This window comes from Manis javanica, chromosome 3, assembly GCF_040802235.1.
Source record: "Manis javanica isolate MJ-LG chromosome 3, MJ_LKY, whole genome shotgun sequence".
Classification (NCBI taxonomy): domain Eukaryota; kingdom Metazoa; phylum Chordata; class Mammalia; order Pholidota; family Manidae; genus Manis; species Manis javanica.
In genome coordinates, this window is record NC_133158.1 from 201,561,477 (window position 1) to 201,573,757 (window position 12,281).

Genomic DNA, 12,281 nt, shown 5'->3' on the forward strand with positions numbered 1-12,281 from the left:
TCAACTCTCTACCTTCTCTCAATTAGAATAAATTTTCTGTAGATTCTTTTGGATTTTTTCATCTCTAAATGATGCTTATTTTATTTCTTCTTTTCCTTTCATTATGCCTTCTGTTTACTTTCTCTCCTTATTGTTCTAGATACACCTTCCATATGTATTAAATAAATAGAAGTCTGAGGAGTATTAAATTGAACGTGGAGAGCAGTCATTCATCTTTTTTCTGATCCTGATGGTTTCACAATCTAACCTTTTCATCTTTGGGTTTTTGAGAAACCCTTAATAAAATAATACTAGTCCCTTTTATTTCTAGTTTACCAGTTTTTTTTTTAAATCATGAATGAATATTGAGTGTATAAAATGCTTTTCTTACATCTATTGAAATAAATATAAGGTTTTTTTCTTTATTTTATTATTACATTGCATTCTATTTTTTGAATGTTATATCAGCCATCTGGAATAAATCCAGCTTTGTTATAGGCATTATCCTTCTTTACGAATCACTGGATTTGGTTTGCTACAAATTCGCTTAGGAATTTTTCATCTGTGTGAATCGATGGTTGATGCATCATGAGTGAGAGTGGCCTGTGACACTCCTTTTTGTTACTGCCTTTGCATGTTCTTGTGTTGGGATTATTTTGGCTTCATAAAATGGGAAAGTTTTAATTTTTCTATTTCTGGGAAAATTTGTGTGAGATTAGAATAATTCCTTAACTGATTTATAAAATTAAATTGTGAAAACATAATTATAGGTATGAACATAGATACAAAAATCCTCAACAAAATATTAGCAAACTGAATTTAAAAATATATCAAAAAGATCATATATCATGACCAAGTGGGATTTATTCCAGGGATGCAAGGGTGGTACAATATTCATAAATTAATCAAGATCATACACCACATTAATAAAAAGAAGGATAAAAACCACATGATTGTCTCCACAGATGCTGAAAAAGCATTTAGCAGAATTCAACATCCATTCATGATAAAAGCTCTCAACAAAATGGGAATAGAGGGTATGTACCTCACCCAAATAAAAGCCATATACGACACACCCACAGCCAACATCATACTTACTAGTGAAATGATGAAAGCTTTTCCTCTAGGCTTGGGAACAACACAAGGATGCCCACTCTCACCACTTTTATTCAACATAGTGCTGGAGGTCCTAGCCACGGCACTCAGGCAACACAAAGAAATAAAAGGCATCGGAATCGGTAGGAAGAAGTTAAACTCTCACTATTTGCAGATGACATGATATGACACATAGAAAACTCTAAAGACTCCACCAAAAAACTATTACAATTAATGACTGAATTCAGCAAAGTTGCTAGATATAAAATTAATACACAGAAATCTGCTGCATTCCTATATACTAATGAAGAACTAGCAGAAAGAGAAATCAGGAAAACAACTCCATTTACAATTGCATCAAAAATAATAAAATACCTAGGAGTAATCCTAATAAAGGAGGTCAAAGACCTATACCTTGAAACCTACAAAACACTCATGAGAGAAATTAAAGAAGACACCAAGAAATGGAAATCTATAACATGCTCATGGATAGGAAGAATTAATAATTGTCAAAATGGCCATCCTGTGGATCTAGAGGGTATTATGCTCAGTGAAATAAGCCAGGTGGAGAAAGACACATACTATATGATTTCACTTATTTGTGGAATATAAAACCAAAGCAAAACAGGAGGAACAAAACAGCATTAGACTCATAGGAGAAATGACCAGTGGTTACCAAGGGGGAGGGGATGGGAGCGGGCTGGGTCGGGGGGAGAGGGAGGGGAAATGTTGAACCACTGTGATGTACATTTGATAATAAAAAAAAACATAATTATACGCTTGGTTTCTATTTGTAAATAGGTGGAGAGCTGTTCTGACTTCTATACTTCCTCTTGTGTACTACTATGGGGGCTTAATTTGCCTTATTTTTCTAAGTTTTCCTAAGTTTTTGAGATGAATAATTGGATTAATGATTTTCAGCATTTTTCTTATCTAAAATATGTACTTAAACCTGTAAATTTTCACCCAAGCCCAGCTGTGGTTGATCATATATATTTTGGTACATAATGATCCATTATTCATTAGACTATTTCTAATTTCTATTAGATATTTTTCTTTGACACATGGGTTATTTAGAAATACCTTCCTTTATTTTCTTTCCCAGTATATGGGTACTTTTAAATACTCATTTTTCATCACTATACAGCATTATTACTCTGTGATCAGAGATATTAATAACATGCTCAATTTGTATTAATAGTTCATAAAAATTGTATCCTATAGTTTTGGGGTGCAGTGCACCATCTATGTTAATTAGGTCAGATGTATTAATTGTGTTACCCAATATTTTATATTCTACTGACTTTTTTTTTGTTTGCTTGTTCTATCAGGTAATTGGAAAGTTGCATGAAAATTTTCCATGATTGTGGATTCTACTTTTCCTTATAATTTTGCCGATTTTCTCTTCATACAATTTTGCAGCTATGTTATTAAGCACATACACATTTAGAATTGTTAGTCTTTCTGATGAATCAAAACCACTGATTGTGAAGTATACTTCTTTGTCTCTGGTAATGTTTTTTGCCACAGCATATACTTTGATTTAATAAAGCTACACTAGTTTTCTTTTTATTAATGTTTGAGTGTTACATCTTTTTCCATTCTTTTACTTTGTACCATTTCATATCCTTATATTTCTTGTAAGTTTTCTGTAAATAGAATATAGTTGCATTTTGTTTTGTTTTTACTCATTTGGGCTGTCTTGGAGGAAGAAATTACATGACTTATTTGGGGCATAATGCCTCCCAAATCAGCACAGGTAAACATCTGTGAGAGAGGTGAGAGACTCTTCAGAAAGTTAGTTTGGGGCTAGATTTTGGAGGGCCTTTTAAGATAAAAAGGTTGGCCTGCTATCTTCTGTCAGAGAACCACTGAAGGGTTTTGAACAGTAGGTGAGTGAGATGTGTTTTAAGAAAGTCAAATCATTAAGATTCTACTGGAGCAGGAAGCACAGGTGGCAATATAGTTTCTGAAACCATCTCAATAATGTAGCATTTAGAACAACAGTACCTGATGTGGAGTAAGCTTGCAAAATATTTGATGAGGGACCAGATAAGCATGTGGCAGTGAAAGTGGCAAGAAATGACTGGAAATATTAAGTAGAATTTATTGCCTGCTTGCCTGTGGCTGGGCAAAAAGTTTGTTTTGTTTAAAGATAATCAGCAAATAGATATTGAAATTATGCTGAGATGTATATGTAGGTGCCTGTTAGATGGGGGCCTCGGAAGAATAAATTAGGTAAGGAGACAATGGTGAATATATTATCATCAATTTAGAAATCATCACAAATAGTTACATATAGGAAAAAATTTAAAGATGGTATAACATTTTTCTTCACCACCACCTCTCCCAATGCTCTGACTCCCATGTTAGCTTTGATGTGTAGGCCAGCATCCTCCAGCTCCTGTAGAGGTAGGTGTTTGCTCCACATTCATGGTATTTTTTTGCAGGTACTTTTGAAGAAAGAGTGTCAATTTACACATTTCCAAGAGGAAGCAGTGTTTCTCTACAGTAGCTAATTGTTAAGTGCATTTGCAACTTTATGTTATTACATGGTACCAAAGTAATTCAGTGACAAGTAAGTCAATGTTTCCTGTATCTGGCTTTGCCCTGATCCTCTCCCAAAATGCAGTTATTAATCTTTCCCTTAATAACTGCTCACCCATTTTTCATTTTTAATGTGTGTTAAAGAACACAGAATTTGTAGTAGTCAACAGAATTTTAGGGAATTTTAGACTATTTAAAATATGTGGTAATTCTTTTAGTCATAATTATTTAGTAGTCTCATCTGACTTTTGTGTTAATTTCTTGGGTGATTCAGTCTGCTGTTTTTTGGCTGCTGAATCCACTTAGTATAGACTGTTTTCTTTTGTTTAAAGTCTTGGATTGTGAATTTATCTTTACTGGAGCTTTTTCTGTAAAACCCCTGTGCACCCTGCATATAAGAATGTTCTTCCAGGATAGTTTTGGGTTTATTTCTGTGTGCACTCAGTGCGGATTCCTGGTTTAGGGCTTACTTCTTTGTAATTTCTTAACTTGTAGCATCCTAGACCAGATGTAACAGAAATTCAATCCTCTGTGTTGTCCAGGTCCATATTATGAATTCTCAAAGGATTTATTTTCCCCACAGAGAAATCAGTTTCCTCATTGTCTATTGTCTTCTTTTGCTCCTGGGCAACTTTTCTTTCCCCAACTGAGAGTTTGGCCTGTCCAGTTTTATATGCAGGATCTTAATTTCAATTCTCCACCTTGCAAGAGCCAAGTTCTCATCTCCTATCCTTTGCATTCCTCTAAAAACCAAACTCTTAGATTGCAACTACTGAGGTAGCCAACCATGCACCACTGAGGTAAGCACAGGGTAGCCTACTCATTAGCCAGGGCAGCTTTATTTGCTTCACTATTCCTAACACCTTGATATTTTTCTTTTATATGAGCTTAGCTGTGCCTTTTTTTAAAGTTTGTGTAATATTTCCTAGCATTTCCATTTGATCTAGCGGGAGGGTTTTCATGTAAAGTCTGCTGCACTGCTGAAACTTAAAGCCTGAATTCTTTCCACATCTGTGAAGTTTTATTCTCCACATGTTTCTAAATATCCTTGACTTAATTTCTTTAAAAGGACATTACGTTTCACTGTTGGAGTGGCCTTAAAATGGTATACTTTCCCTCTTTTGATTTTATTTTACAAAGTGCCCAATTCTGATACTACTAGAGCTTGCCACATCATAAATTCTACTCAGAGGTACGAAGGGAGTAGTCAGCTCTGAATACTGATAAAAGACTTATAACCCTTTTATCTTGGCCAGAGAAAGTAACATTGAGACTTCTTCCCAGGTGACTAAGTGACACCAAATTCAGCATGGTGATTACCTTGGGGCCCAGGGAAAAGAAGAATTGAGAAATGAGATAATTTTTAGTAGGGAGCTCAATTATATTTATATTTATATTGTTTTTATTTCTTAAGCCAAGTAGTGTATACCCAGGGGTTAATTATATTCTCTCTGTTTGAAAAAGTGTCTGAACCACTGTATAGTAAAAATGATTGTAAAAGGAAATATTACTATAATGAAATGGTACCACATCTTTAATTTCATATAATGGAAAACACACAGGGCATTTGTCATTGTCGTGTGCATTTGTCAAGTGAAAAAATATTTCCATCCTAAAGAGTTACACGAAGGAGTAAGTTGTTATGTCAACAATTAGGATTTAGTTGTTTCCATATTCGACTGTTTCCCCATGCCTGTTAAAAATGTCATATGCCTGACCGCAAACTCCAGCCTATCTAGTGAATTTGCTGTTTCCAACCTGAGAAGTAATTTCTAGCAGTATGCAGAATAGCAACAGATTAAATCTTCATCTTCTGTGCTAAAAACTCCCTTTTAAGTGTTTTTGCCATCAGATTCTATGCTCCTCATGTTAATTACTAGCATCTTTTAACACTGAAATATAAAAGGAGGAGGAAGTTGGGCATGTGGAGGGACCAGGTTCTTTCATGTTTCCTTAGGCCTGATGTGCTGCTTGATGCCTTGCATGGACTGCCTCTTGTCCTCACCACTTTCAAATAGTTAACGTTTACCGAGTGCATTTGTGCCATTCATGATGAAGCATTCTTTATGTATTATTGTACCTAATCCTACAGTATTCCTATAGTTATTATTATTATCCCATTTTTAGAATGAAGAAAACAAGGTTCATTCATTTGACTAAATTGCACAGCTACTAAATAACTAAGTTGAATATTTACTTCTAAGTAACTCTGCTTCTCACTGTCTCTGTCTTTATATCTCTCTCTAAATACATTGTTAACCTTAAAAATTAAAGCCAGTAATTTTAAAATCAGGTTTACTTGGGTATAGCAGAGAATTACAGTTCAGGACATGCAAGCTTTAGCAGAGCCATAGGCATGTCTGGAGAGCAAAGGAGAGGAACTCTCTTTTAGAGAAGAAGGGTGGGACTGGGAGGCCTGTTCTAAGCAGGTAGTCCATTGGAGTAAACTGGGACTTCTACCTATGATCATGGCTTCTCATTGGCTGAGTTATGACAATCTCTCATTGGCTGGGCTGTGGAGGTGGAAGGGAGAAGCCTCCTTGTTACTGCTGGGTGGTAAAGTAGCTGAAACAGTATGGTGTCCATTTCTTCCAAACGGACCTGACATGCATGAGGAGCAGTGGGCATGAGAGTTTCTCCTGCAGGCCTCCCAACATCATGTCAGTGAGGTTTCCCTTAATAAATTTTCAGAATATCGTACATACCTTACATCATCTAGTATTGGATACTACAGAGCAGCAATCAATAATTTATTACTTGAGCGTCAGAAAGAGTCACGTATCTGTTATGAAATGTAGGGTTTAGCTGATTTCTATTTACAAACAGTAGATAAGAGGATAATGGAAGGAATAGATGAGAAGTCAAAAGCAACATGGGCCATTAGGATACAGGAGTGGTTGGAGGACAGAATACTTCTAAGAATAAACTGCCTGAGGCTGTGGTAGAAGACCAATTGATGTTGATGGTATGTGTGGATAAGACAGGTATGTGGCCTCTGGGTTTGTGTTTTCTGTCAAACCAAAGACTATTAAAAAGATAATATTGTCCCGGGATTCTCACCTTTGACCAAATCAAATAAAACCTTCCCTCCCCATATCACTACTGTAAGGAAAGAGGGGGTGCTACAGAATGGGGACACGAAGATAAATATGAACACTTGACTAGACTATATTATTTCCCACTTCTTTACAGATTAAGCCTGTTACAGTAAAAATTGATTCAATATAGAGAAAAGTATTCACTTATGTTTCTCTCTGTGACTTCTTAGAGGATCAGATGCATGACTATTTTGCGACTTTACAACTTTCTAAAGAAATCAAAGTGACTAATCCGAACTGAGCCTTGTAAAAAGCAAGGGATATCTTCTTCCCCCAGTCTTTCTCAGAGAAACTTACCTATCTCCAAACTTTGTCTTGAACTATTGTTTGTACTTCATATTGATGCTTGTGTTTAATTATTTTAGCCTTGTTTAGGTAATTCTAGGCCTGGGGCACTAAGATAATTAGGAGCCCTTCATTGGATTAGCAATAAATCGTAAGTGCATTAGTATAAATTAAAATAATACTTAGTATGTGTTGTTTATCGTTGCCATCCAAATGTGGTCTAATCTAACTCTTCCTATGATAATAATCTAATTTTTATTAATAAATTAATAATAATTAATAAACTAATAGTAACATGGGCTCATAAGACCCAGAGGCATGAATACTTGCAACCCCAGAGGGTTGCAAGCAGACATTTTTTTTTTTGCCTTTAGAATTTCACAGGTGTCCAAAAACATTGTAAAGATGCAAGAAGGGGCCAATCTAAGGACAAGTGCCCTGGGGTGGCCAATAAATAGCTCTGCTTACATGAATATTTTGCTGTTTTGTAGTTACAAAGTTAGTAATTAAAGTGAAATGAGGTCTTATGGAAAATTGTTAATCTCTTCTCTTCGAACTTTCTTAGAATATTCAGTGTTCCCCCGATGCCAGGTTTTGGTCTCTCTGCTGTCTGATTCCTTGGGCAGCTGCTACCTCACTACCCCTTTCCTTATGTTTCTGATAAGAACAGTAGAAAATTTTATTAGGAATCTTTGTGTCCTTTTCAAACTTTTTAATAAAAATTTAAGAATATATCCCATGTTCCTGTACACATAACAGGAAAGTGAATTATTCAACTTTTTTACAAAGTGCTTTATTGTTTACAAAGAACATTCTTGCCATTGCCTCATTTAGATGCTTAAAGCAAGCTTGTAAAGTAGGTAAAGCAGGTGTCAGCCCCATTAAACAGATGGGACTGAAACCACAGGTAGTAAATGACCCAGGTCTTCTAACTTCTAATCTAGTACTCTTTTCCTATTTCAATTCATTCCTTCACCAAATGCCAATGAAAGGGTTCCATTTTAATAGGGATTCTTGGGCTTTCATATCTAATATTAACTTTTTGAAACTTTATGGAATCATTTGGACTATAACTTAATCAGAGGGGCAACTAATAATTAATAAATTCTCAGTCTACCTCTGTTAACTGACTTTGCCTTCTCTTCCACATATGTTCTGGGTCTCAGAAGTGCAGGACTCAGTGTGAGTGAAGTGGGTGGAGCTCTTCGTACTAAACAAACACTTTTTTATTGCTGCTGGATGCTAAGCATATAATAAATAGAAGCTTCAAAGAACATTTCAACATGATACGGAAGGAGATTCTTACTTCAGCATTATAGGATGTGAATGCCTTCTTCATTAACGGGAGCTACATGTGGGGCTGCATACACTTCAAGCCCCTTCTTCCTAGTACCTTCGTGCTTCATATACTCTGTGTCATCCCAAGAGCAGTGTTAGCCCCGGGTATGCAACTGTGGTGCCCAAAGGTTGTGCACTCTGACACTGTGGTGTTTGTTTTTATGAGAATTCGGTCAAGATTAGCCTAAGCAGAGGCACCAAATAACTTAGGATCACAAGCAAAATGGGAAATAAAATACATTTTATACTGAATCTTTACAGATGGATTTTGCAAAGAACAGTTAATTAACTGTGGGCTCAACTGGGAATTCATTTTTAATGAATTGCAGGTAGTCCAGAGAAGCTAACTAAAAAAAATTCCGGCCCCAACTGCTCTTCTAAAATGGGCTAAGAACTATCGCAGTGAATTAAAATAACCTGTGAATTTTTCTAACCAAAATAAAAATACCAGTTATGAAATATTTCTTTTACTCGTTGCCAATTCTTTAATAGTCCATTAGGTATTTCTAGGAGGTAGAGCAGTTGAAATGAAAATTCGAGCTCAGAAACCTGAAAGGCCTGAATCTTGAATAAACTGGCTGAGGTAAGACAGAACTGGGTGTGAAAGGAGGTTTTTCTGTGGTAGATTTGCCTTCAAACTGGGCATATGTTTCATTTGGATAAGGCTTTGAAAGTTCCAGGAATCACTGAAAAAAGAAACTTGAAGGAACTTAGAAATAACTAATCTAATCCTACCAAAGCCTAAGAGTAGGCCACTTCACGGAAAGGCATTCAGTTCTCACTTTAGATTTAGCTACACTCTTCTGTCCATTTCAGATTAAAAGTTAAGTCACTCACTTGGTTAAAGAGACTGCTCTTTCAACCCACTCTGTCTCCTCATTAGATCCTTGTTATAAAACCGGGTTCCTTATATACCACCTCTCCTTTGCCTCACCCAGAAATTATTGATTGAATGTGTTGTTCTATTGTGGGGAAAATCAGAGTGAATATCTGGCCTTTACACTATGTGTCTTTTCAGCCTCAGAGGCCAACATTTAAGAACATTTTAACCTTTCTATTGCTTGCACTGGAACTTGCTGGTAATTACATGGTCAATAATTATATGATTAATAATTACATGTCCAACAGCGAAGCTGAACATAGATTATTCTTACACATTTTCCACTAGTAATAGTATATAGGAGTAATTTTCAATTCCCAGACTTCTCAGAACTAGCCTTTTTTTTTAACCCATTGTAATAAGAACAGTTATTTAACAGCATTCCCTTCTTTTATGAGCCTGTTTACAACACAGGGATGCTGGCATGGTATTTCCACCCACGCAGATAGGTTAGAAAAGAAGATTCATTCATATGTAGAATTTCTTTGAAAACAATTCCATTCAAAATTATAACTTTCATCTTCTTTTCTTTATGACTGCTGTTTAAGGAGCAGCCATTCCTGGGCTCATTCTTTATGTACTTCCCTAAAGGATTAAAGCTAAAATAGGTGCCTTCAGTTTTTGTTTGGACCATAGAGATACTATTTTGTGGGAAAAAGGAAAAAAGAAATTAAGTTTCCTTGAGCAAAAATTGTAAATTTGGGCTTATTCAGGGTTCTTCAAATTATTAGCTACCCAAGGAAAAAAATGAGATAGAATAATGGATAGTTAGCTCTAAAAGCCATTTAGTGTAATCTCTATTTAATAGCCAAACCAAAGCCCTATTGGCCAGCCAGTACTCTAGTAGGTTATACAGATAGGTGGTGGGGAATTCTGCTGGGATTTCTGTTTCCCAACTCGAGTGATTTTGTTGAACCCTGTGTATTTGGTGGGATTTGGCTTGGGAAGTGGTGAAAGAAAAGAAGCTAGGAAAAAACAACCCATGACAGGTTTATGGCCAGCTCATTAAATTAAATCCTTTGCTTGACACTGTATTGCTTTCTTTGCTCGGTGTGGATTGTCAAATATTGATGAAATGTCTGATGTTCTAATTCAAAATACCTGGTGACAGATTATAACTTTGACAAGTTGAGGTTATCAACAAGCCACAGGGTGAGCCTAGGGACTCCCACCTACAGCAGCCATTATCCTATCTCCTGCAAGTCTCAGCACTTTAGCAGGATGTACTTGATATCTTCACCCACCAAGAGTCAGATTAAATGCTTCAGTAGATACACCATTAGATACTTCATTGTGATAAGCCATTTCTACACATCTCAAATACACTGGAAGCCCTTTCAGCCACCCAACAAGCCTATAAATGGCCTAGAGAAATGCTTCATGCTGTGTTTACTTTGATATTTCATTATTAAATACATTTCCAAAGTATTTACTTTGATATTTCATTATTAAATACATTTCCAAAATTGCCTTGGGAGTAGTTCTTCTATTGGTTTGAATAAAACCAGAGGGGGGAAAATACCAAATTCATTTTCAATCTACTCTAAATGATTCCCTCTGCCACCATGTTTACTTTGCTGTAGTTATGACTACATTAATTCTTTGACCTTGGGCCTAGGTCAGACTGTGTCAGAGTACCTTTCTACCACCAACTAAGACTCTCTGAGATTACGCTTTCTTATTGAAGAAGCTAAATTGGAAATGTTTTAGAGGTGTTTACTATGGATAGATTATTTATGTTTGTCGTCTGCTCTTTTCTTTCGTTTCTGGACATAATTCTCTGGATAATAGGATAGCATGATAATAGAATTTTAACACCACACTGAACCCAATAGATCATTTAACTGGTTCCTACATTTTAGGGGTGAAGAAACTGTAGGTCAAAGATGTGAAGAGAAAGTCATTTGTATTGCCTTTGCCATAGTAAAGGGATTTAGGATCTGTAGCTTATTCCTGTCTTAAAAATACATAGTTATTTGATGAGAGGAGAGAAAAAGATGGTGGCATGAGTAGTGTGGTGGAAATCTCCTCCCCAAAACCACACATATTTTGAAAATACAGCAAATATACCTACTCCTAAAAGAGTAACCAGAAGTAACAGTACACCAGCCAGTCTACATTTGGGAGAAATCAACATCTCACGGAAAAGGGTAAGGTAAAAAGCTGTGACCCAGCAGGACCCGAGCACTTCCCCCAACCCAGCTCACCAGTGGGAGGAAAAGCATCAGAGTGGGGAGGGAGTGGAAGCACAGACTGCTAAATACCCAGCCCTAGAGGTCTACCCTGGGAGTACAGATCCCTATTGCATTGTACTATGGAAATTGGAGGGGCTGGAAGGCAGAGCCTGAGATTAAGACTGTGAACAGGTTCCCACAACTGGCTTCCCTGAGACAAAAGAAAAGCAGGCTCTTTAAGGGACCTCTCAACAGTAAGAGGGCTGCCAGGGGGGCAAGGGCTTGGGAGAAGGAACAGGTGGACAAAATCGTGCTGGCACACTCAGCCCAGCAGGCTGGGAACTTTCAGGAACTTCAGGCACCCTATTCCCCTGGTTGGCAATGCAGCCCCAAGGCCTCCAGCTGCGATAAGCAGTCTGCTGCTCCTTCCTCTCCACCGGCACCCACACGCAAACTCGCTGTACCTGCCATTGCTGCAGACCATCCAGAGGGCACCCCCACCTGCAGCAACTACACAGCTTAACACGTAGGCTTCACCCTGCACATGGTTAAGCAACCCAGACCCATACAGTTGAGCAGCACAGACAAGCGCAGATGGGTGCTAAGACCAGGAGCCACAAAGAGGCTTGTTAATGTGGAGGAACCCAAGCTGCTCAACTGCAACACCTGCCATCGCCCTAGGCCATCCCGAGGTCCACTCCGCCCATGGAAATTTAAGTGATTAACCCAGAGGCCTCTCCCTGTGTGTGGTTAACTGGCACAGACAGTGGAGACAGGCACAGGGACCAACAAGGAGGAAGGAGCTTTGTCCTCCCAGCTGATAACCACGCCATTTGCCAGTGACGACTCCTGTAGTTCCAGGATGATGAAAAGGCAGAAGAAGCT

The 12,281-nt window shown here is 37.3% G+C and overlaps 1 protein-coding gene across 4 annotated transcripts in view; it reads left to right on the plus strand.

The window, feature by feature from the left end:
- ANAPC10 (anaphase promoting complex subunit 10) overlaps positions 1 to 12,281 on the plus strand; it is a 156,035-nt gene that overhangs the window by 89,702 nt on the left and 54,052 nt on the right. For 3 of the 4 annotated variants that reach the window (XM_073232615.1, XM_073232617.1, XM_037024641.2), the window contains one exon: positions 2,406 to 2,646. The exons of the other annotated variant lie outside the window; for it this stretch is intronic. In XM_073232615.1, coding sequence (XP_073088716.1) covers positions 2,406 to 2,438 — 33 coding nt within the window. In that variant the 3' untranslated portion in view covers positions 2,439 to 2,646. Of the gene's footprint in view, positions 1 to 2,405; positions 2,647 to 12,281 lie in introns of those variants that run through there. 4 annotated transcript variants of the gene reach the window in all.